The 26,730-nt window shown below is 35.0% G+C and overlaps 1 protein-coding gene across 1 annotated transcript in view; it reads left to right on the plus strand.

Annotated features, from left to right (window-relative positions):
- syne1a (spectrin repeat containing, nuclear envelope 1a) overlaps window positions 1–26,730 on the plus strand; it is a 187,692-nt gene that overhangs the window by 17,099 nt on the left and 143,863 nt on the right. The window contains exons 5-22 of the mRNA XM_073852751.1: window positions 3,720–3,740; window positions 5,507–5,599; window positions 5,851–6,029; window positions 6,181–6,377; window positions 10,455–10,564; window positions 10,800–10,838; window positions 11,886–11,993; window positions 15,012–15,149; window positions 15,319–15,483; window positions 15,645–15,757; window positions 16,721–16,889; window positions 17,046–17,142; window positions 20,134–20,330; window positions 20,414–20,578; window positions 22,610–22,759; window positions 22,922–23,056; window positions 23,904–24,053; window positions 24,251–24,409. Of these exons, the coding sequence (XP_073708852.1) occupies window positions 3,720–3,740; window positions 5,507–5,599; window positions 5,851–6,029; window positions 6,181–6,377; window positions 10,455–10,564; window positions 10,800–10,838; window positions 11,886–11,993; window positions 15,012–15,149; window positions 15,319–15,483; window positions 15,645–15,757; window positions 16,721–16,889; window positions 17,046–17,142; window positions 20,134–20,330; window positions 20,414–20,578; window positions 22,610–22,759; window positions 22,922–23,056; window positions 23,904–24,053; window positions 24,251–24,409 (2,385 nt within the window). The remainder of the gene's footprint in view (window positions 1–3,719; window positions 3,741–5,506; window positions 5,600–5,850; window positions 6,030–6,180; window positions 6,378–10,454; window positions 10,565–10,799; window positions 10,839–11,885; window positions 11,994–15,011; window positions 15,150–15,318; window positions 15,484–15,644; window positions 15,758–16,720; window positions 16,890–17,045; window positions 17,143–20,133; window positions 20,331–20,413; window positions 20,579–22,609; window positions 22,760–22,921; window positions 23,057–23,903; window positions 24,054–24,250; window positions 24,410–26,730) is intronic.

Raw genomic sequence — 26,730 nt, forward strand, 5'->3', positions numbered from 1 at the left:
GGTTTAGTCCTGAGTCAACTTATTATAAATCTCTCTGGTGCCTCACATGTGGCGATGAATTTCTCTCATAGAGTCTCTCTGTCTGTCTGTGGCTGCCAAAGCTGAACAAATGGACTAATTAATGTACAGTCAGCCAGGAATTTTCACAAAATAAATCCCTAAATCAGGATGCTGTTGTGAAAAAGAAATTATCACATACAATAGAAATAATCATCCTACTGTATATTGTAATAAAAATGTGTGTATATGGGTCAAAGACGAAAAAGAGTTTAAGCATAAAACACTAAGTGTAATACTGCTTTAAATTGTTGTTGTTTTCCCCCAAAAAATATTACAACGTTTCTGTTTAATTTAATTGCATTTTTGTTTTTGCTTTTCTCAGCAAAAAATAAATATCATACATTTTTTTTCTAATTTACAGAAGACACCCACTAAAAAGTCATTAAGTGTAACAATCATGTCAGGCATATTTACAACAAAAATCAATTTATGACATGTTAAAAGATGAATTACTTTCACCCCAAATATTAATTAGTTGTAATTCTACATTTTTAAAATTTGCTGCTATCCTAGGTTTTGCCCATTTGTCAGTAAGAATTTTTTTTTCTCATTTAAAACACAATAAAATTTTGTGTATTCTTTTATATATTTTAATATGTACAAGTCAGAATAAGCATGTTGTTTGAATTGCTACATAAATATTGTGTTACACTGAATGACAATGTAACATTATTTCAACCAAATTTTGACAATTTATTCTCTGAAACCTTGAAAGTAGACACTTTACTTACATTTAATGTGTCCACTTTTTGTAAATTTCTTTTGACTTGGACATCTTAACGTCTTTGAGCCATAAATATACAGTGGTGTGAAAAAGTGTTGGCCCCCTTCCTGATTTTAAATATTAATCAAAGATAACACAAGTAAACACAACATGCAGTTTTTGAATGAAGTTTTTTATTATGAAGGCAAAACAAAATCCAAACCCGCATGTCCCTGTGTGAAGTGTTTGCCCCCTAAACCTAATAACTGGTTGGGCCACCCTTAGCACCAACAACTGCAATCAAGCGTTTGCGATAACTTGCAATGAGTCTGTTACAGCGCTGTGCAGGAATTTTGGCCCACTCATCTTGGCAGAATTGTTCTAATTCAGCCACATTGGAGGGTTTTTGAGCATGAACCGCCTTTTTAAGGTCATGCCACAGCATCTCAATAGGATTCAGGTCAGGACTTTGACTAGGCCACTCCAAAGTCTTCATTTTGTTTTTCTTCAGCCATTCAGAGGTGGATTTGCTGGTGTGTTTTGGATCATTGTCCTGCTGCAGAACCCAAGTTCGCTTCAGCTTGAGGTCACGAACAGATGGTGGGACATTGTCCTTCAGGATTTTTTGGTAGACAGCAGAATTCATGGTTGCATTTATCACAGCAATTCTTCCAGGTCCAGAAGCAGCAAAACAGCCCCAGACCATCACACTACCACCACCATATTTTACTGTTGGTACGCTGTGTTACTTTTACGCCAGATGTAATGGGACACACAGCAAAAGTTCAATTTTTGTCTTGTCTGTCCACAGAGTATTTTCCCAAAAGTCTTGGGGATCATCAAGATGTGTTCTGGCAAAACTGAGACAAGCCTTTATGTTCTTTTTGCTCAGCAGCGGTTTTCGTCTTGGAACTCTGCCATGCAGGCCATTTTTGCTCAGTCTCTTTCTTATGGTGGAGTCATGAACACTGATCTTAACTGAGGCAAGAGAGGCCTGCAGTTCTTTAGATGTTATTGTGGGGTCTTTTGTGACCTCTTGGATGAGTCGTTGCTGTGCTCTTGGGGTAATTTTGGTGGGCAAACACTTTTTCACACAGGGCCATGTGGGTTTTGATTTTTTTTCCCCTTCATAAAAAAACCCTTCATTTAAAAACAGCATGTTATGTTTACTTGTGTTATCTTTGATTAATATTTAAATTTGTTTGATGATCTGAAACATTAAAGTGTGACAAACATGCCAAAAATTTTTAAATCATTAAAGGGGCCAACACTTTTTCATACCACTGTATATATATATATATATATATATATATATATATATATATATATATACACACACACACACACACACACATTTTTTTAACAGTAAGATTTTTTTTTTAAGAATTCTTCTGCACTCCAAGCCTGCATTTATTTAATCTAAAATACAGCAAAAACAGTCCAATTCTGAAATATTTTTCTATTTCAAATAACTGTTTTCTATTTGAATATATTTTAAAATGTAATTTATTTCTGTAATCAAAGCTAAATTTTCAGCATCATTACTCCATTCTCATATGCTATGCTGTTCAAAAGAACCATTTTTATTCTTCTTATTATCAATATTTAAAACAGTTGAGTACATTTTTTCAGTATTCTTTGATGAATAGAAAGATCCAAAGATCAGGATTTATCTGAAATTATACACTATACCATTCAAAATTAATCAAATTAATACTTTTATTTAGTAAGGATGCTTTAAATTAATCAAAAGTGGTGATAAAGTCATTTATAATGTTACAAAAGATTTCTATTTCAGATAAATGCTGTTTTTCTGAAATTTCTATTCATCAAAGAAACCTAAAAAAAATACTCAGCTGTTTTCAACATAATAATAATAAATGTTTTTTAAGCAGCAAATAAAAATATTAGAATGATATCTGATGTGACTGAAATAATGATGCTAAAAATTCAGCTTTGAAACCACAGGAATAAATTACATTTTAAAATATATTCAAATAGAAAGCAGTTATTTTAAATAGTAAAAATATTTCAAAATTTTACTGTTTTTTAGATTAAATAAATGTAGACTTGGCAAGCAGAAGAGATTTCTTAAAAAAATACTTTTCAAAAACTTTGGACTGTTTATATATATATATATATTAGTGAGCTTTTTAAAACCAAACCTAAACCTTTGAAGGGTAGTGTATACAGTTTAATCGTCATTATAGAAAAATATTTGACCACTCAAAAGTTAATTTTAATGAACTGTCATTGTCTATTGTTTTATAGTAACTCTATGGAGATTTGACAAAGGGGCCCATTTTTCCTTTTTATAAACAGGGTATTTTTTCATATCGTCTCTCTGGGGAGAAGCACAGATATTTCATTTACCATATAGCTGTGCTTCAGACTGTAATTATACAGGCTGTCAGTGAATGAAGCTGAGCTAAGCCTCCCACTCCTGTGGTGGTCTGTCTGTCTGTCTGTGTATCTGATCTCTCAAGAAGCTGAGGATTCATTTCGTAAGCTACAGTCTTTCACCATCTTATCTGTCTCTGTCATCCCTCTCTCATCTCTCTCCATTCCCTGTGGAGCACAGTGGGAGAAACCAGAGTACAGAGCTGTTTTGTATAATGCTGAACTGTACTTTTGCATCCAATATGGGACACAGTATTTTAAGTTAATGGAGGTTTTTTTTGTTTCAAGTAAGTGGATGTTATGATTGTGTGTGTTTTTGCATGGATTTTTTCTTCTTTCAATTTGTGTGATTGACTGGTTCTTAGTCTACGTGCCTTGGTGTGTTTATAACAATGGCTGCATGTGTGTCTGTCACTGAAGGGTTTTAGGTTATCTCAGAGCTGAGGCTCCTTATCACCTGTCCTTCAGTTGAAGGGACACACTTTTGTTAACAGCATGTAATGACCTCTATTCTTCTCTCTTTGTCTTTCTCCCCGTTGTTTTGTCACCATTTCAGTCGGCCTACAGAGGATCTCCGGTTAGTGTGACCTTTCTTTTGACTGTCTCTCTGTAATGTCTATGATTGACGTTATCACTTTCTGAAACAGGATCTGTCCAAATGTAACCTTGACTTAAGAATTGACTAGTGATAGCAAAATAAGTATCCTAAAAATAAAACAAAATCTTACCCTTGTTTTATTTCTAAATGAGTTAGTTGCCAAGATAATATGTTTTTCAGATGATTTTATTTCAGTTTTACTTTAATTAACAAAAAATATTGCAATAGTTTCAGTTAACTATAATAACAACAGTGATGACCACTATAGTTAGTTAGTAAAAAAACCTGTTAGTTAGTTGCCAAGATAATGTTTTTCATCTTTTATTTTATTTTATTTATGTTATTTAATTCGATTTTATTGCAGTTTTATTTCAATTAACAAAAATGTTTTAATAGTTTTAGTTAACTATAATAACAACGATGATGACCAATATAGTTAGTAAAAATCCTTTTATTTAGTTGCCAGGATAATGTTTTTCATCTTTTATTTTATTTTATTTATGTTATTTAATTAGATTTTATTGCAGTTTAACTTCAGTTAACAAAAAGTATTTTAATAGTTTTAGTTTATATATATATTTATTTATAATAATTATAATAATAACGATGATGCCCACTATAGTTAGTTATAAACTTGTTAGTTAATTTCCAAGGTAATATGTTTTTCATCTATTATTTGATTTGATTTGTTTTGATTTTACTTCAATTAACCAAAAATATTACCAAAAATATTTTAATAGTTATCTATTTTATCCATTTTTTATGTTATTTAATGTTTTATTTCAGTTTTACTTCAGTTAACAAAAATAATTGATTTATTTTATATCAATTTTAATTTAATTGTTAATGTTATTTTCATCTATTTTTTATTTTATTTTATTTTATTTCAATTAACCAAAAATATTTTAATAGTTTTAGTTAACTATAATAACAACTATTTTGACCACTATAGTTAGTTATAAACCTGTTAGTTAGTTTCCAGGGTAATATGTTTTTCATCTATTATTTATTTTATTTTATCTATGTTATTTAATTTGATTTTATTTCAGTTTTACTTCAATTAACAAAAAAATATTTTAATAGTTTCAGTTAAATAATTACAATGAAGATGACCACTATAGTTGGTTATAAACCTGTTAATTAGTTGCCAGGGTAATTGTTTTTCATCAGTTATTTTATTTAATTGTATTTCAGTTTTACTTCAATTAGCAAATTATTTAAATAGTTTTAGTTAACTATGATACCAACAGTGACGACCACTATAGTTAGTTATAAACCTATTATTTTATTTTATTTTATTTTTAATTTTGTTTCGTTTTATTTCATTTTATTATTTTTTATTTATTTATTATTTCATTTTATTTGTTTTTTAATAGTTTTTTACTTCAGTTAACAAAAACTATTTAGTTTTAGTTAACTATAATAACAAAGATGATGACCACTATAGTTAGTTATAACTATTTATATTTTACATGTTTTCCATCTAATATTTATTGTATTTATTTTATTATTTATTTTAGTTTAGTTTTACTTCTGCACTTTATTTCAAGTCTTCTGAAGCCACTTTAGTCAGCATTTATCTTGCTTGACAGCCATGGTGACTATTCACTTTTAATGTATGGAAGCAAAATAATGAAAGTCGTATGGTTTTGAAATGACATGAGTATGTTTTTTTTCTATTTTTGGATAAACTATTTCTTCAATATAATAGTTCTATAATCTATAATAATCTTTTTATTTAACAGATTAAGCTAGTTAACATCAACACAACAGATGTGGTAGACGGCAGACCATCTATTGTGCTGGGATTGATATGGACCATCATCTTATATTTCCAGGTAAATAGAAACATTTTGAAACGAATACTTCAACCGTATTCCCATATACAAAGAACCTTTCAGTGAACAGTTGCTAAAAGAAACATTTCTAAAAACATTTTAAAGAACCTTTTTTCGACTATAAAGAGCCATTTCTGCATTTGAAAGGTTCCATGGATGTTCAAGAACCTTTATTTTTAAGACTGTAATGTCTTTAAATTTCTAAAAATAAAAATACTAACAGTTCAAAACTTCCTCTGCATCTTCTTCAGATAGAGGAGCTCACCAGTCACCTACCAGCCCTACAACCTCAATCTAGCAGCAATTCATCAGTGGAAAGCTCCAACAGCACTGAGACCAGCAGCCCACCTGTCAAACGCAAGCCCCGCCTTTCTTTTCAGGGCGGGGCCAAGAGAGCCCTGCTCAAGTGGGTCCAGACCACAGCAACAAAGTAAGAACTGTATTGTTAATACATGCCTGTACAAGGCCTTGAATGAATATATTGTTCTTCGCTGTTGTAATCCAGTTTCCCTAAGTAAAGCATATGACTGCATTCTTCCTGGGTTTTGACATAATGTACATACTTACGCATGTGGTTACAGGAGATTGGGTCTGGATGTGAAGGACTTTGGCCCCAGCTGGCGCACAGGGGTGGCTTTTCATGCTGTCATCTTTGCTTTGCAACCCCATCTGGTTAACATGGAACGTGTTTGGAGGAGACCCAACAGGGAGAACCTAGAAGAGGCCTTCTCGTTGGCTGAGAGAGAACTGGGCATCCCACGATTGCTTGACCCTGAAGGTAATACCAGTCATACGGAAAAACAGAATCCTGTTCTGTTTTTAACTAAGAGTTAAGAAAAATATTCTCTGACTGTATATACATGGTAGCAGATAGACACAGTTTTTTGACAGTGTACTTTCTAAATGTGTTGCACGAGGCTCTAAGCGCCAAATGCTTAAATTCTAATTAGCAGCACGCCACTCACAGAGGGTATGATTGATGAATTTTTAATGGAGGGGTTAAGTCTTCGACCTCCTAGACGCCATCTGAGCTTCCTCATGCTTCCCACAGAAGTCTGACAAATGAAGTTTGACATTTAAACGATTAGTGGCCCATTAGCCACGGTAAAGCTGACTGAACAAATAGTAAACGGTAAGTCAAGGGACATTGTCAGCCATGGTTCTTTTGTTAAGGTAACCGTCAGTGAAGCCTCCGCCAGATCAATTCGACTTCCCGATTTCTGTTTTTTAGACATTTCACCTGGTATTAAGCACAAAATTGCACAAAAGCATTAAGCAACATAACCTTTTTCAACACTGATAATAATGAGAAATATTTCTTGAGCATCAAATGATTTCTGAAGGATCTTGTGACACTGAAGACAGGAGTAATAGCTGGTGAATATTCAGGTTTGGCATCACAGAAATATAAATCGCTATTTAAAATATATTCAAATAGAATATACAGTGTTACTGTATGTATGTACAATGCTGTTCAAAAGTTTGGGATCAGTAAGATTTTTAATGTTTATTTATTTAATTAAAAATACAGGTAAAAATGTAATATTGTGAAATATTATTGCAATTTAAAATAGTGGGTTTCTATTTTAATATACTTTAAAATAGAATTTATTCCTGCGATGCAAAGCTGAATTTTCAGCATCATTACTCCAGTCTTCAGTGTAACATGATCCTTCAGAAATCATTCCAATATGCTGATTTATTATCAATGTTGGAAACCGTTGTGCTGCTTAATATTTTTTTGGAACCTATGATACCTTTTTCAGCATTCATGAATAAAACAGTAAAAAGAACAGCATTTATTTAAAATAGAAATCTTTTGCAACAATATACACAACCATTTAAAGTTTGGGGTCAGTCAATTTTATCTTTCTTTCTTTATTTGAAAGAAATTAATATTTTTATTCAGCAAGGATGTGTTAAATTGATAAAAGTGATAGTAAAAACCTTTTAAAACATTGTTAAAATTTATATTTTGAATAAATGCTGTTCTTTTTAATTTCGTATTCATCAAAGTATCCTGAATAAAGTATTACAGGTATCCAAAAAAAAAAATTTAGCAGCACAACTGTTTCCAACAATAATAATAAATCAGCATATTAAAATGATTTCTGAAGGATCGAGTGACACTGAAGACTAGAGTAATGGCTGATGGAAATTCAGCTTTGCATCACAGAAATAAATTATATTATATTATATTATATTAATAAATATTAAAAAAATGGACCTTTGATGGGAATAAGAGAATATCTGATGTATAGTTTAGATATTCAAAATCTGATTCATACTGGAAACTGAAATTTACAACAAAGAATTGATATGATGTGAAATGTGTAAGAAGTGTTTCAGATTCCGCACTGCTTTTTTGCTAATGCATTATCAAAAGTTGCAATTACTGCCTGGTATAATTGCCTAAATACACCAAAAAACATATTGTGCATATAATCTTTGAAATTTGAGTAGGTAATTTCATGGTGTGTTAAAGCTAAATGATAATGGATGGATGCACCAAAGCAGGAGATGAGAGTTAAAGCTAAAAGGAAATGACTGGGACTGAAAAAATCAATTAAATCAAATTTGCCACAGAACAATGGGCCACAATAAGTGTGTAAAAATGTAAACAAAAGAGGACGACAAACCTTTTTAGGAGAAAAGGAAGCTTCTGAATGGGGTTAGTTATTATGGGCCTCATCTGAAACACAGGGTGCTCATTGCAGAATCTACATTGGTCATTCTGTGTCAACTCAACCAGAGGTTTGTTAATATTTTTTCTGTAGAAACACAAACATAGTGATGAAAGCTAAAATATTCAATGTCAAAGATGTATATTTTCTGAGTAATCCACTATTAAGTAGAGGGGGAGTCAGGTTTCTCCTGAGATTTGGAGACAAATTAGATGGGTGTAGGCAGCATCTTATTTTTAGGTCTATTAGTAAAATCTGACATTAGTTGACTTTAGCAATCTTTGTTTTATTATATGTTAACAGTGATGGTTCAAAAATGTCAAAAAGCACTTCTTGTGTTGTTTGCCTCAAGTTTGCATGCCTTTAACTCAAAAAGTATTAAATGATCCTTTTAGATTTAGTTTTTTAACAAACTTTCCTTATGGTATCTTCATTTTAAAGCAATGATTCACGGCTCCATGAGTAAATTGGTAAATTGTTCACTTTTTCAGTGGTCAAAAACCAAATGTGAGTCACTTTGCATAGCTAATACTTTTTTAATTTTAAAGAGGAATATCTAAAGGACAAATAATGTTGAAACTAGAAACGTATTTTTGTTTTTCTATCAGCAAAACTGCACAAAACATACCTGTTTTAGTGGCATAAATATTCTTTTTCTAAAGTTTGCATGCCTGTAACTAAAAGTATTTAAGATATTTTAATATATTTCTAGATTCTGATGCTGCCAGCTTCCTAAAACCATTTTTGCACACTGTAAATTGGCTCCAATTCTCAGGTGAAAATTATAATTTTGACCCTCTCTACAAATGGTGGATTACTCAGTAAATATACATCTGTGACATTCAATATACAGGCTTTCATCACTATATATGTTAGCAAAATATTAAAATATTAAAAAATATTAGCAAAATCGAAAATTTGCGTCTGGGAAGTTTAAGAAATTTGGTTGATTTGACACAGAATGACCCATATTTAGGGGTTCAAGCACGTAGCGCTGAAACCCTACTGTAATTGTTTGAATGGTCACAGATCAGTGATCTATTTATAGATTAGATTATTCCGTTGGAATCCTTGGCTCACTTCGGACAAAATGCATGCCTCAGATTCGATTTTCAGGTATTTTTGGATTTTTTGCAAAACCTACTTTTGCAAACGAGTCCTCGGTTTTTCGCCAGATTGGACCCAAACCAGTGCAGAAAGAATCTCTGGAGAGCGAATATCAATAATTATCAAAAAAAGTTGACTTTTCAACTCACCGTTGCAAATGGACGCCAAAACGTTTGAAAGGGGCAGGGCCTATAACTCCTGAACGGAATGAGATATCTTCAAAACATAAAAACAGCTACATCTACGCAACCATTTGTCCTATCAACATCCAAAGTGCCACAAGTGTCTATAAGGCCATTTGTGTATCCCCCAAAAAATGTCCGCTATTGGCTGATGAAGTTTGAGCACCTATTAGACAAGGTTAATGGAGGCTGATTGGAACGAAACCCAGTGGACCTGTTTGACTCATGGCCCCAAAGGTCTGAAAGAAATTAGAAAGTAATTGGCCTCTGGGGGGTGATATCGCATTTTTAAGGGCGCAAACAATTGTGCATTGCGCGATTGTTCGCACATATACACAATATTCATATCATATGACAGAACTGCTCATTCTGGACAACTTTGCCTCTAAAATCACTGCTGTCAATCAAATTGTTTGTTAAATGATTAAGAAGATGTAAAAAACCTACTCTTCTGAGCTAGTCCTAGGTTTTTCGCTCAATCTGGAAAAAAACACTGCAGTACAATTCTCTGGACTCTCTAGGTCAATAATTATCAAAAAAATGTTGAAATGTATGCTTTGGAAAGCTTATAACGGGGTCATTTAGAAAAGGGGCCTGTCCGAATTTACCCAAAAGCCCATAAAGCTTAAAGAAAAACTCAAAACTTCACAAAACCTAGTGAGCGCACATGACAGGTGATTCTAAACAAGCATTTAAAGTATTAAGGAGATCTGAGCACAGCTGGCGCTGTAAGGCTTCCTACATTATGTCTTTTTTCATATGTGCTCAAATGCCTTAAAGCTCTTGAACCCCGGTAATCGCTGCTTGCAGCTACATTTTATTTTAATTTTGTTGAAAATTGTAAAATTACTGTACATTTGAATCTTCTTTAATGTGATTTAGATGTGGATGTGGATAAGCCTGATGAGAAGTCCATCATGACATATGTGGCACAGTTTCTGAAGCATCACCCAGATCGCCAAGAGACAGAGATTGGGCGGCAGCAAGAGGAGGTACTATAAATATTTCTTATCCTACAACCAAACTTCAAGCAGCTCTCATTCACTGTATGTCGCATAGTCTGATGCCTAGACTCTTTACTCTATATGTTGTACGACCACTATCAATGTCTGTCTTATTTGTGGATTCACGTCTCTCTACTCACCATTTTCTTATCTCTTTATACTCCTCTCTCTGTTTAGTCCACTAATGTCTTGTTGTTTACGTGCATCCCTTTTCTGTCTCAAGTTTTATCTTGCTCCTCGAGCCATTGAGGAAATGTTAGAGGTACGTTCGCTTGTATAAAACACATTATGCCTGCTTTGACTGCTCTGGCACTATTTCCACCTGCTGCTGCTGTGCCATGTAGTTTAAAATCCCTTCAGCAGTATTTTGCCTTCCTTTTTATCATGAGTGGAGCGGATACTGTGTGGACCTGGTTTAATAATCCAGGGCATTGTACGCCTTTGATATGCCCTGTATAATTTTACTCCTTTTACTATTTGGGTGACATTTGCATGACAATACCGACCTTTGGCTTTGCACTGACACTGATAGCCTGATGATTAGCTTTAGTAGCAGTCTTTAAAGAATAATAATGGTTCATAATCAAGTTGAAGCCCTGAAATGATCCTGTCACCATCTAGTCCTTTTGTAGAAACCATTCCTTCCTTCATGCCACGGTCTATGTGTGTTATAAAGTCACTGTAATTTGAACCATTTTCACCTCTTTGTTATTCATTTAAACTGAGACAATGTAGGTTTTTATATTCCATGGCATTGTATGCCTATGACAGCATTCGTTTTGGAGAAGCGGGGAGGAGAACACGTGGCAGACGTTGGCAAGGTCATGATATAATCATTTTGATGACCCAAAGGCATTGCCTCATTGAGGATGCCAAAATGTATGATGAGCGCCGGAAGAATAGGCTTAATTTCATTAGAATTAGCCCGAACACTGCGCTCACTTTCTCGCTCTTGTTCCTAATTCATAATAGGGAGGGTAAATGTGTGTAAAATGATTAGTATCTCCCCCACAGAGCTGATTTCTTGCTCCCCCGTGGTGAGATTTGGGGCAGATCCATACAATGGAGGAGAAGAACTCTGCAAACAGCGGGAGCACAAAGTCTGCGATGGATTTATAAATGTGGCATTAGTGATGCATGTTTGAACTCCAAAATTGTATTGAGTCGGGGGTTTAAAGTGCATTAAATTACTTTAGGTATGGAAATGATGAGTGTAAAGCTCCCCAAGGGCCTTAAATCTGTGTAAATGTTTGCTTTTTGTCTTGTTTCTACAATCCTAACTAACTCTGCACTCTTTTTTTTCTCTCAGAGGGAGCAGCGTAAGACACTGAGGGAGCTGAAAGCGTGGGCAGATCAGTTGGAAAGAGACTGTGCTCAAGCCCAGAGGGATGGAGGAAGTCTCGCTGTGCAGTACCAGGTGAGCTCAGGGTCTCGATCTGAACCTGTAGGTCTGGCAGTGTTGTGTAGACAACATAAGATATCAATTTGATGTACAAGTAAAACTTAGTGAGTGGTCAAGTGGCCACTGTTCATGCTGATATCCAAGACAGGAGTGTGGCTGTTGGTCGAAATACTGATGCACAGTAGGATTGAAATATATACAGTTGCAATCAAAATTATTCAACCTCCCAGAGACTGCAGTACTTTACAAATACAAGCTTTTCTGAAGATCCAGGACTTTATAAAAATAGCATCTGCAACAGTTTACTGGCATATTAAAAGTAATAATGTCAATATATGGTGTAATTATTTTGAGTTATAGAATTTTTTTTTATTACAGGTCTATGTCATAATTATTCAACCCCTATTCAACACTGCTGTTTTAAGTCACTTATTTTTATGGTAGGGAACACAATGGTCTTAAAACACAATTAAGCCTTTAGAAAGTCAACAGAGCTCTTACAAAAGCTATAGAGAAGAAATAGTTTTATTATATTAAAAAAGTCTAAGCCTATATGAAGATATCCAAGACATTAGAGGTTCCTAGAGACACAGCTGGCAGCCTTATTCCTTAGTTTAATGTGTGTTGTACCAGAAAACCTTTGAGAGTGTTGAACAAAAAAGCACAATATCATAAAATGTTTGATCAGAACAACCGAGGAAAACCTGCAATGTACAGCCAAACACTTGCAAGATGACCCAATGAAAGGAGGAACAACATTTCAATGCAGTTTATAAAAAAAACACTGGACTAAGCATGGCTTTCATGTTAAGGTATCTTGCCGAATCCCACTCTTTAACAAGAAGAACAAAAAGGCCGACTTGAGCATGCTGAAATTCATTTGGATAGACCTGTGAAGTTCCTTATGGGTTTTTTTTACTGTAGCAAGAAAGTGTAGCAGGAAATCATGACCGAATGACAGACATCATGGATTCTTTTAAGTATCAGGCCATTTTGGCAAGAATTGTGATGCCTTTGGTGCAAAGACTGAAGCTGATGATCAGTGGACTTTCCTGCAGGACAATCGTCCCAAAGTATACATCCAATTCTACTTATGCTTGGTTCAGGGATCAGTCATAGAATGTTCTTGAGTTGCCTGTTCAGTCTCCAGATTTAATTCTCATTGAAAATATTTGGTTGAATTTGAAGAAAGCAGTGGCAATATGAAAACCAAAGATTATCAGTGATCTAAAAGCTTTTTCAGGCATGGAATGGGCCAAAATTGCAGTCAAGAGGTGACTGAGGCCTCTAAGCACTTGGGGGTTGAATAATTTTGAACATGAACATTTAGAGCCAATTTGATTCTTTTCATTATTCATCAACTTACATTCTCAGAATTACTCAAATGTGTATTAATAAACTTCAGTAGTGTACTGATGCCTTAGTTGAATTGTTTTCACAAAATGTTGTTCTCTGCAGCTAAATGTCTTGCAGGTCAAGGGGGTTGAATAATTTTGATTGCAACTGTATATATACAGTGGAGATCAGAATTAGAGAACTATCTATAAATCTTCACACGCTGCTCATGTGCTGGTGTGATCTTGGTCCGTTCTTTTTCCAGTTTCTTCCATAGTTCGGGTAATTGTAGTGGGTTTCTTAGCCACAAATTTTGTCACCAATGATTTTCCAGAGATTTGGTCACTGCTGAGTGCACTTTTTAATCCGACTTCTCATAAACATGCAGAAACAGATCCTGACCCTGTTCATCACTGAACTGGGAATTTCAATATTTAGAGACTCTGCATTATCCTGTCTTTGTATGCATTTGTCTTACATGGATGACCAGCCTTTTTGGGGGACTTGAATGAATTTGTGTCATTGTAAACCTGCAATAATTGAGAAATCACAGATTTGGAATGACCAACTTCTCTTGCGATGGCTGAGGGATCTGGACAACCTCGTGTCATAGAGTTTCAGTCACCTTAGAGTGGCAAATCACCATTCCTAATAATGTGCTGGTTAGCAAGTTTCGCTGCTAAATGTGGATAAAGTTTACAGTCTTCTCATCATTCCACTGTAGAGAGGGAAAATAAGGAAAGGAAAAATAAGGAAATAAGCACCAGGTGCCAGATTATCACCAATAACTCGGAGGTAACTCTAAGTGTTCTCTAATTTTGAGGTATTTTTCAAATATCTCATTGAAGTTTTTTTATACTGTGCTTTACAATACAATTAATTTATGAAATATGCTTAAAACTGCCCTTCTACTCCTGTTAGGAGAACTTTAAATAGGACTAAGCAGTGACCTTGATATTTAGAAAATTATAGGTTATCCTCTAATTTTGATCTCCACTTAAAGAGAAACCAAGTATGCCAAGTTATAATATAATTTTACAATATTACTGTTTTACTTTGAAATTTACGGACCCCAAAAATTTAACCAGCAGTATATGTTGTTAGGCATGATTTGAGATTTGAAATTTTCACTGTGGTGTCAGATTTTGGATGCCACTGTGTGTATGCTCATCATAATTCATGTGACTCTTTGTAAGAAAAATGGACAAAAATGGAAAAATATGGTAGATCCCAGACAAAAAAGTGATTACTTAAAACTCAGCATACTCCCACATACGCTTGCAGACAATGCTAATATACATTAGAGCTGAGAGCTCTCGTTGCTCTCATAATCATGGGCACTACACACCAGTGAGCGACGTCTGTTGCTTTCTGTAGCGCCCACGGACATGTTCCATATTCAGAAGAACCAGAGCTCTAGCAGAGACCGCTCGGGTAGAAAGAAAGTGGAAAATTGGAGCCCATTATTGCATGAATACATGCATGTGCAATTTGGCTGTTTAAATTCTTTTTCAGCTTTTGGCATGCCTCTCTTTCTCTCTTTCTCTTGCTTTGTCATTTTTTGGACAGGCTGTGTTATCTTGCTGTCTTTCTCCTATTAGCATTACATTGGACTTTATTTGAATATTTAGAATTTTAGTAATTCAATTTCCTGTAGTCCTCTCTTTCTTTCACTCACTTGCTCTCTCTTTCCTTCAGACATTCAAGCGTTATCGTGTGCAGTTTGAGGTGCAGAGAAGACAAGTGGAGACCTGCGTTCAGTCCACTCAGAAGGATGGCAAGCTGACTGCAGATCAGGCTCTGGTCAAACAGGCTTGGGAGAGACTGTCCGCAAGGGTCAGATACACCGTAGATTTTTAGTATTTTATATGAGGCTAATTATAATCCATAGACTAACCCTAATCTTAGTCTGTTTGCTTTATTTGTGAATCATTGAATACCTTTTACCTTTGAGGATAGTCACACATTACGTCTGAATTTTGATGTGGTATTTTTCTTTCTGTAGTTTTTGGATTGGCATCTACAGCTGGATAGTGGTTTGCCTCATCCTCTGGGTGAAGTTGGACTGTGGTTACATCAGGCAGAGAAGATCTTACGAGAGGAACTGGTCCCTCAGCAAGCCCATGATGAGACAGCCAAAGTCATTCACAAAAAGCGTCTACACGACCTGGTAAAACAGCATGAGGAAATTGTGTTTGTATTAATGTGTATAGTGTAATGGAGAATTGATGAATGAGAATCCATTAATGAGTACTGACAAACTACCAAAACATTCACTTTCTCCTTTTAACATGAATCCTGAGTCTTCCATTTATCTGTTTTGTTGTGCAGGAGATCTTAAGGCTTCTTGAAAGACACAAGAAGACCTTGCAGTTAATACACAGAGACAGATGTGTTAATAATGTCCCCATTCCCATGGAACAACTGCAAGACATGGCAGAGAGGTAAACATCATAACAGATAACATAAAAAAAAAATAGATTCAGTTTAAAATAGACATTAAAATTTAAATTTGCAATAGCTTTAAATAAAACTCACAAATATTGCGTTTTTCAGCATTTTTTTTTTTTATTTGAACCCTTTTAAACGATGACTGTATGATTTTGAGATCCAACTGAGGGACTCATATGCAACTATTACAGAAAGTTCAAATGCTCATTGATGCTCCAGAAGGAAAAACAATGCATTAAGAGCCAGCGGGTTAAAACCTTTGAACAGAATGAAGATGTGTACATTTTTCTTAAATATATTCTTGAATATACAACAAAATAAGTGAAACCCTGATCTTCAAATTCAAAACATTTTTATCCCCGGCTTTTAATGCATTGTGTTTCCTTATGGACCATCAGTAACCATTTGAACCTTCTGTGATAGTTGCATATGAGTCCATCAGTTGTCCTCAGTGTGAAAAGCTGGATCCTAAAATCATACAGTCATTGTTGGAAAGGGTTCAAATACACAAAAATGCTGAAAAACCACAGAATTTGTGGAACCTGAAGGATTTTTCTAAAGAGCGGCAGGCAGTTTAACAGTTCAGGACAAACAAGGGACTTGTAAACAACTATCACTAAACAAAAAACAAAAAAACAAAAAAAAAACACAGCTGTGGATCATTCAAGGTAACAAGACAGCATTAAGAATCAAGTGTATGTAAACTTTCGAACTGGATCATTTTTTTTTATAAATTCAACTATTATTTTCTCTTGTAGACTATCTGAAATGTCTTTTATATGAAATATCTTATTTAGGTCAGTACTAAATAAAAAATAACATGCATTTTGTATGATCCCTCTCATTTTGGTGAAATATTGAACAATTTTGCAGATTCTGCAAGGTGTATGTAAACTTTTGACTTCAACTGTATATTATATTATATTATTAACCCATTTTTATTTAACTGCTTTCAGATTAAACTACATATCTACCTCCTCCCACGTTCACTTGAGCAAACTGGAATTCTGGGAGTCAAAATACTCCATGCTGGCATTTTTGACACTAGCTGAGTCCAAGCTGAAATCCTGGATCATTAAATACGGCCGACTGGAATCAATGGAGCTTTTGCTACAAAGCTATGGTGTAAGTTTTCAAGCCAGAGCCATTGTTTTTTTTTCTCAGCTCATCCTTTCCCTACAAACAAGTTTTCATACATAGTAATCTTGAACCCATTCCATCACATGCATTTCACAATTCAATGATCCAATTATTAATTTTGTTCATTCTCTGCTTCTCTAGTCTTTTGTGGAGGGGCAGCAGTTCTTTGAGAAGTATGAATCCAGCCACCAGGCTCTTATAAACGCTGCTGAATTCTACATTAAAGCAGACTGCTCAGGTATGCTTCATATATTGAATAATTATGTGTTTAGTATATACAGTGCCCTCTACAAATATTGGCACCCTTGGTATATATGAGCAAAGAGAGCTGAAATAAATCTGCATAGTTTATCCTTTTGATCTTTAATTTAAAAAAATTCACAAAATTCTAACCTTTCGTTGAAGTAAAACAATGCGAAGTCGGGGGAAAATCTCATTATGAAATAAATGTTTTTCTCTAGTTCACATTGGACACAATTATTGGCACCCAATTATTGCAAAGTCCCTTTCCCTAGGTAACAGCTCTGTGTCTCTTCTATAATTCCTGATGAGTTTGGAAAACACCTGGCAAGAGATCAGAGACCATTATTTCATACAGAATAACTCCAGATCCAGATTCCCAGCTCCATGTTGGTTCATTTTCTATAGGGTTCAAGTCAGACACATGAATTTGAATTTGTTTTGGATCCACTACCCATTATAAGATTTCTAACAGAGGCAGTCAGGTTTAGATTTTTTATCTGTTGGTATTTGATAGAATAGTATCTTAACAAGATGTCCAGGATCTCTGGCAGAAAAATAGGCCCACAACATTAAAGGTTCAGCAGTATATTTAACTGTGGGCATGGGGTACTTTTTAATCTATGTTTGCACCAAACCCATCTTCAGTGTTTGCTGCCAAAGTGCTCTTTTTTTTTAGTTTCATCTGACCACAGAAGTCCTGTTTAATCCAGTCGTATCTGACAACAGAATATGCTGAGTTTGTTTTTGGATAAAGCAAGCAGGATTTTTCTTGAAACCCTCCTAAACAACATGTGGTGATGTAGGGGCTATTTGACATTTTTTTAGGCTTTCTGACTTCAAAACTCAACTATTTTCTGCTTTTCTCCAGCTGTGATCCTTGGAGAGTCTTTGGCCACTCAAACTCCTCACATTGAATTAAGACAATATAAACACATATCCTCTTCCAGGCAGATTTGTATCATTTTTTGTTGATTGGAACTACTTAATTATTGCCCTGATGGCTCTTTTCTTACAGCCATTTTCAATGCATTTTTCTCACAGCCATTTTCAATGCTGATTTTCAATGCTTTAGCTCTTTTCTTACAGCCATTTTCTATTTTGTGAAGCTCAGCAATCTTGTTCCACAGATCAGAACTACTGTATATTCTTAGGTTTTACTCCTTGTGATGGACAATTAAGGGAATTTGACCTTTATGTTTCTCATATGTATAATCCTGTGCGACAGGAAGTCATGGCAGGACAATTTCATGCTCCTAGTCATGAATGGGAATAAACTTCAGAGATATTTTACCTATAAGAATTTGTAGGGGTGCCAATAATTGTGGCCAAAAAACATATTTCATAATGAGATCTTCCCACCACTTTCAATAGTTTTACTTCAATGAAATGTTCGATTTTTGTGAATTTTTTTAATAAAAGATTAAAAGAATAAATGATTTAGATTTATTTTCACAGCTGCCTTTGCTCATATTTACCAAGGGTGCCAATATTTGTGGAGGGCACTGTATGTATGTCTATGGTTCTCCTAAATGGTAGTTTGGTAACAGTCCTACAACTTTTTGCAGTGATTTTGCAGTTTCATCCTGGTTTCACTATGCAATTACTTCTTTTTCTCATCACTTGAAATGAGAATCATTAAATATGGCAAAAAAGGTTTTCCTGAAGGCATCTGCCACTAAAGAGTTTTGTACCATGGCTTAGGAATTTAAGTGGTAGTGGCGGCCTTGAATCAAAAAATATATTTGTAATGTACAAATCATATCATGGCCGTGCAGTTTTTTTTTTAGAGAAAATGCTTAGCATTTCACCGTCTCAATGTCCAGAGGGCAGAATGATAGCAGCTCACCTCGTTTCACCCTCAGTGAGTTTAGTCCTTGTGGACTCAGTAGTCAATCAGTCTGGGCCTGTAGCATCTTCCTGCTGTCTCTGTCTCTCTCTCTCTCGGTTTCATTCTTGCTCTTTTCCTTTTGGTTTTTCTTTCTCCTTTTACGCTCATGCCCCTCTCCTCGGGCCACTGGTAAATGAGGTTTTCCCAGGCACAGAGCTCAAAAGGGAATTCCAGTCCATTAGTGCAGATACTGTATTCTAATTGGGTTTCTCTGGGCAATAGACTGCCAACATGTTGCTTTGTTCATGCCTAAGGCAATCTCAACCTAGAGGTGGTCTTTGTGTTCTATATCTGAAGTGTGATTGGAAGATCACAAAATACATCTCCCAGAAGCCAATCACATCTTATCATTGTGATCTAGAGCAGTGGTTCTCAACTGGTGGGTCGCAACACAAAATTGGGTCATGGGTCTGTTCTGAAAGCATGCAGAAAGGATAGAATACCTCCTGTTATATTATAGGAATAAATAAAATAAAATGTAAATGTGGCCCTGGATCACAAAACCAGTCATAAGGGTCAATTGTTTGAAATTGAGATTTATACATCATCTAAAAGCATGTATTTGTTAGGATAGGACAATATTTGGCCGAGATACCACTATTTGAAAATCTGAAATCTGATGGTGCAAAAAAAAAAAAAAAACTAAATATTGAGAAAATTGCCTTTAAACATGGCCAAATGAAGTATTTAGCAATGCATATTATTAATCAAAAATTAAGTTTCAATGTATTTACAGTAGGAAATTTACAAAATGTCTTCATGGAAGATGGTCTTGACTTAATATCCAAATGATTTTTGGCATAAAAGAAATTTTGAACCATACAATGTATTTTTGGCTATTGCTACAAATTTACTCATGCTACTTGGTCCAGGGTCACAAATATTAGATTAATATCATTTTAGATTTAAACTTTAAGAAAAAGCTAATGAAATTATAAATTAGAAATGTCACCTTTGTGACTAACTGAAATAACATAGCAATAATAATTCACTTTTAAAAGAAAAGGATAAATGCTTGTTGTTGACGTCAAGGACTGCATTATTTAGTACTTTAATGTATCTGGTCTGCTTTTCTATGTGCATGTTTTGACATTGTAGTTGAGGGAGGGGTGAAGCTCTTCCTGCGAGAGGTGTCTGATCAGTGGAGGAGTCTGTCGGTGGAGGTTCGAAGTGTAAGGTCTATGCTGGAGGAGGTGCAGTGTAATTGGCTGAGGTACAACAGTTGCGTGGCCTCATTGCAGGCCTGGCTGGAGGATGCTCAGGGGGCTCTCAGACAACCTGAGAACACCAAACGGGTGAGACTTCCACATACTCTATATAAAAAATAACTAGCAGTGTTGTTTATACAACACATTCTCATTCTCTTTTGTTCTTCTAGGAGTTTTTCCGTAATCTTTCGCACTGGATGGACCAGCACGCTGCTATGAATGATGCAGGAAACTTTCTGATTGAGACTTGTGATGAAACAGTGACACGTGACATAAAGCATCAGCTTCTGCTTCTCAATGGAAGATGGAGGGAGCTGTTTCTGAAGGTCAAACAGGTAAACAAGCATGTTCACATCCAGTGATGGGAATAACGGCGTTATAAATAAACGGCCTTATTAACGGCATGAGTTTTTTCAGTAACGAGTAATTAAACAAATGACTGTTTTCCCCGTTACTGTTACTGACAATAAAATTCGGTGTTACTATAATTTTCTCATTGTGTTCTTCTGAGGTAAATTCTGGCTTTATTCCTCTTAGCACATCTTCTTCCGGAAACGAAAAGTAGCCGAGATGAACTTGATGAATTTTGGCGTGATTACATTAGAGATGAGTTTAGATGGGAAATATTGGAGCTCTTGTCAGTATTATACGGATTACTTTTATCAGAGAATATTTGCTTTCGACGTTACTTACTTCATTTAAGCATATACATTTCAAGCTTTCTATACATGCATTTCTCATGTCTGTGAGGCAGGTATTCATGGAGATTCAGGCTGTTTTATTTACGTGTCTGTGAAAAGATGTGACAGAGACCGAGACTGCAGAGAGTGCACCCTGTTTATTTTATTTATTTCACAAAAGCACATTGTTTTTTTTTTTGTTATTATGACTCTACACAAATACAAGTATACCCTTTGCAGTTTCAAAATAAAAAGTATTTTTCATTTTTTTCGCGGTCATCAGGACAAAAAATGAGACAGAATCACACAGATGCGACAACAGTGTTGCCATGGGATGTTTTTCATGTCCGCGCCGCAGGTTGAAGCGACCCTGATAATGTGATATTTAGCCCCTGGAAGGTGTCACTCACATTGTCCCACAGCAAAATTAAAATAATGTAGATTAGTGAACAATGGTTTATTCATTTGCCATATTTAATTTTGGGGGCATCCAAGTTATTTGACATATTTAAACATTTTTTTAAGAAGTAACACAATAATTACTTTCCTTGATAATTAGTTACTTTTATAATGATGTAACTACTTGTTACTATTTGTGAGAAGTAACTAGTACCTATAACTAATAACTTTTTCAAAATAACATGCCCAACACTGTTCACATCTTCAAGACAAGAAATTAGTCAGTTTAAACACTTAAAGAAGATTTTGGTTCACCCAAAAATGTCAGTTTTGTTCACTAAATCTTTATGCATTTGTTTCTTTCTTTAAAGGATTAGTTCACTTCCAGAATAAAAATTTCCTGATAATTTACTCACTCCTATGTAATCCAAGATGTTCATGTCTTTCTTTCTTCAGTTGAAAAGAAATTATTCCAACTTTGCAGTAATTATTCTCCATATAGTGGACTTCAATGGAAGCCAACGGGTCGAACATCCAAATTTCAGTTTCAATGCAGCTTCAAAGGGCTGTACATGATCCCAGCCAAGGAACAAGGGTCTTATCTAGTGAAACAATTGGTCACTTTAAAAAAAAAAAGTAAAATTACTTTTTAACCACAAATGCTTTCTTGCACTAGCTCGACCTCATGCATTACGTAGGCAGAGGTACCAACCCAGTGTTAGTGGACGTGCATAGAATGTAAAACGCCCTTTACAAAAAAAGTAAAAACAGCATCGGAAGATTTTGAAGTTGGAGGAGAAAAGGAGATGGAGTTTTTCCTACCCTGCCTTTTTCAACCGAAGTACACAGACGAAATACTAATCACGCATGGCTTTTCCAACATAACTGCGCAATGCATTAAGATGCGCATGTTCATCGCAGAGCTAGTGAAAGATGAGATTTTTTTAGAAAATGACTGATCATTTCACTAGATAAGATCTTTATTCCTTGGCTGGGATCGTTTAGAGTCTTTTGAAGCTGCACTGAAACTACAATTTGGACGTTTAACCCATTGGGTCCTATTGAAGTCCATTATATAGAGAAAAATCCTAGAATGTTTTCCTCAAAAACCTTAATTTTTTTCAATTGAAGAAAGTAATGAACTTCTTGGATGACATGAGGGTGAGTAAATTATCAGGAAATTTTTATTCTGGAAATGAAAACTAATCCTTTAATGTCAGACATGCTATAAATAATTAATTATTTAATTATATATTAATTATAAAGTCTGTTTTTCTCTCTTCACAGTATGCTCGTCTTCCTGACACTCATAATGTGAGGATGCACCACGACGTCAGCTCTGACATGCATGAGTTTCTGGACGCTTGCATTACCAAACTTTCCTCACCACTTCAAGTGTCACTGTTGGATGTCAAAGCCTTCATGCAGGATGTTGAGGTAAAGAGGTTTCAACATTGACTGTATTTGTTGAATGTTGTTAATACTTTTTTCTGTATGTGAGATTGGCCCCTCATAAATGATAAATGTAAGACTGCAATACCAGTTTGGTCAGTTTGAGGTTCACCTAAGCTTTCTGATACCATTTTACACATATTGTAGGACATCAAGCACAGGCTGCCTGGTGTGGAAGCACAATATAAAGCGGCTGCTCGCGCTGCACAGCTTCTGGCCAAAGACTCTGTTCATGGTAGTGAAACTAAAGCACTGTCAACCGCTGAAGCACAGCTCCATCAGGTTTGTACAATGTTTGAATGTTTGCACAATATAATGTTATCATTTGCATCTGAAAAAACATAGTATCACAGAATCAGACATTTAGCAGGAACATTCACATTAGCACAAGTGACGGTGACCACAGGATTTCTTACTCTAAGAAAGAAGAAAATCATCATAAACACGATAAAGACATCAGAAAACTATTTGTATGGCTGCAGAACCTTAAATGTAATAACCTTAGATGCAAGTCTTTTAGACCTCTTTGTGGTACTTTCAGTTTTGAAGCTTGACAACCTGTGGTCACCATTCACCTTTATTATATATAACCCTGGACCACAAAATCAGTCTTAAGTAGCATGGGAAAATTTGTAGCAATAACCAAAAATACATTGTATGGGTCAAAATGATCAAATTTTCTTTTATGCCAAAAATCATTAGGATATTAAAGTAAAGATCATGTTCCTTGAAGATATTTTATCAATTTCCTATCGTAAATATATCAAAACCTAATTTTTTATTAGTAATATGTATTGCTAAAAACTTAATTTGGACAACTTTAAAAGCGATTTTTTTGCACCCTCAGATTCCAGATTTTCAAATAGTTGTATCTTGGCCAAATATTGTCCTATCCTAACAAACCAAAGCTTATTTATTCAGCTTTCAGATGATGTATAAATCGCAATATCAAAAAATTGACCCTTAAGGTTTTGTGGTCCAGGGTCACATATGGAAAAGAACAGAATGAACATCCTTCTAAAAGTTTCTGTGTTTCACCAAATAAAAGCAAAATCAGATTGTAACAATATGAGTTTTCATTTTCAGTGATATGTCTAAGAATAAATGTGTGATTGTGTGATCCTCACAGCTGAAAGAAAAGTGTCCTTTAATTCTGCGGGAGGGCCAGGTTCTGTTTCCTCTGTTAGAGGAGTTAGAGAAACAAATCTCAGCTTTCTACCAGACAGCGGAGCACGCTGGACACATCATCACCCAGCAACACAACCAGGAAATGTGCCAGGTCAGTGCAGACCACTGGGAGAGAAAGATTATTGGACCATGAAGAATACAGTGTGGTGAAATAGTAATGATGTGACACATAATAAGTGCCTGTCTTCTGTTATCCCACGAGGGTTCAGTAGGGTAAATGTTCCTGGCTGTATCTGCGGGAACTAGAATTGATCTCTGTGTTTATTTCTGTTTGATTCTTTTTGGCAGGAGCTACAAACTCAGCAGCAGACCTGTAAGCGTAGTGTTTGCGCTATGGAGCGCAGTTACCTGTCCCTACAGAGAGCTCTGTGCTGTGCGAAATCTCTACACAATTTTGACATGTCTCTTCTGCAGAACAGAGTAACCGAGATTCAGACCACTGCACAGGTCAGACTACAAATAAAATTTTCACTACCTTTTAAAGGTTCGCTGAAGTGCTTTGAAACATGCATGACGTAATTTCAACTGAAACATGAATTTATAAAATAGCCAATATATCAGAGCTTGGGTCAGAGCGGCTGAGCCGGGTAAAGCTGCATTTGACAGCGTATGACAGCCATAATCTCATTCATATCGCATGATTTATATATTAAATAGCATTCTGTGTAGAATTCAAATGTGTCCGATACATTTTATGGTCTGCGCCAACTCGTGCATATGATCCACTCCATCCTATCGTCTCTCTGGACCAGAACAGGCTGTGTGCGCACTGCGGCGGTTTGTGTGAAACAGTGCGTAACCAGACTTCATTTGCCAAAATGGAATGCATATTTATACTGTCTGACTGTCTGAATGGTTCTATATCCCCTATATAGTGCACTACATGCTATTTACCTTACAGAAAATACTAATTCTGTGAACAAGTGACCGATTTCAGCCGCAGCTTCAGTGTCTATTTATTGTGTAGGGTATGGGACGCGTCGGATTCTAGAGAGCATTTGATTAGACAGAAAGTTTGATGAGAAGCTGAAGTGCAGGGTGATGTCATCAAAATCATTTATTCATATAGGCAAAAGTTAAAGCCTGTCCTCCGGTTTCACAGACAAGGCTTAAGCCTAGTCCTAGACTAAAATGTAAGTCTGAGCTGTTTGAACTGAAAGAAACTTGCACTGACTGATCTTAAAATATATCACTGCCTTTGTTTTGTCTCAAGATGCACACCAGTAATGTTTAGGCTAAGCCCTGTCTATGAAACCAGGTCTGTAAGTTTTAAATGAGATATGTAAATAAGACTTCTGTCATTGTTTTGAAACACGCTAGGTTATAAATAACCATAAGGCTAACATATTCATACTAAAAGCCATAAAACTTAAATTTTGATTTCACAGGGACTTTAAAAAGTTTGGAGTCAGCAAGATTTTTTTCTTTTATTCAGCATGTTGTGTTAAAAAATAGTAAATATAACATTTTTTTTTATTGTGATAGGACAGATCAGTATTGACAGGAAGGTAAGTGGGAGAGAGATAGGGGGCTTGATCGGGAAAGGTCTTCGAGTCGGAATTCAAACACGAGACGCCCGGAGCGCATGTTGGCGCGCTGCCCATAAGGCTATCGGTGCCGACTAAATAAATTTTTAATGTTACAAAATATTTCTATTTCAAATAAATGCTATTCTTTTGAACTTTCTGTTAATCAAAGAATCTTGTTGTTATACCACTGGATAAAAAAATAAAAAGGTAATTGTGACTTTTTATCTCACAGTTCTGACTTTTTTTCTTGCAATTGCAAGTTTACATCTTGTAATTTGGAATTTTCTTCTGAGCACTGATACAAACTCGCAATTCTGACTTTTTTCACAGAATTGTGAGATATAAACTTGCAATTCTGAGAAATAAAGTCAGAATATAATGATATAATTATCCCACAATTGTGACTTTTTTTCTCAGAATTGCGAGTTTATACCTCTAAATTAGTTGTGGGATATTAAGAATTGTGAGATATTAACTTGCAGTTCTGAGAACATATCAGTTTTTCTTCTTTCCTCAAAGTTTCACTTTATAACTCGCAATTGCGCGTTTATATCTTACAATTTGAAGAAAAAAGTCTGAATTGGAGGAAAATAGTCAGAATTTCTATATACAAACTCCCATTTGTGAGAAAAAATTCTCACAATTGTGAGTTTATATTGCAATTCTGAGAAAATTTAAGATTTGTGAGTTTAAATCTCGCAATTCTGACTTTATAACTCACAATTGCAAGATTATATCACAATTTTGAGAAAAAAAGTCAGAATTGCAAGTTTGCATCACACAGTTCTGTTAAAAAAGTCAGAATTGTGAGTTAATAACTTTTGCAATAATCTTTTTTTACATTTTTTATTCGGTGGTGGAAACGGGCTTCCATAGTTTTCTGTGTTGATAATAATGAAAAATGTTTCTTGAGCACCAAATCAGCATATAATGATTTCTGAAGATTCATGTGATTTTGACGGATCAAAATGTCTTACAGACTCCAGACTGTTATTTTGTAGAATATGTTTTTTTTAGAAGTAGTCCGACTAATGCTGACCTCAAATTTGCACTTTTTTGCATTTTTGCATTTTTTGCATGTTGTTTTGTATTTCTCAAAATGATTGTCAAGGAATTTTTTTTCTTACTACAACATTATTAGTTAGTCCTATTAAGTACCTAAATTAAAAACTATTTCCTTAATAAACCCTTAATTACTGCTGTTAAGAAGGTAGTTGTTAAGTATAGGTATTGGATAGG

This window comes from Garra rufa, chromosome 13 (genome assembly GCF_049309525.1).
Source record: "Garra rufa chromosome 13, GarRuf1.0, whole genome shotgun sequence".
Classification (NCBI taxonomy): domain Eukaryota; kingdom Metazoa; phylum Chordata; class Actinopteri; order Cypriniformes; family Cyprinidae; genus Garra; species Garra rufa.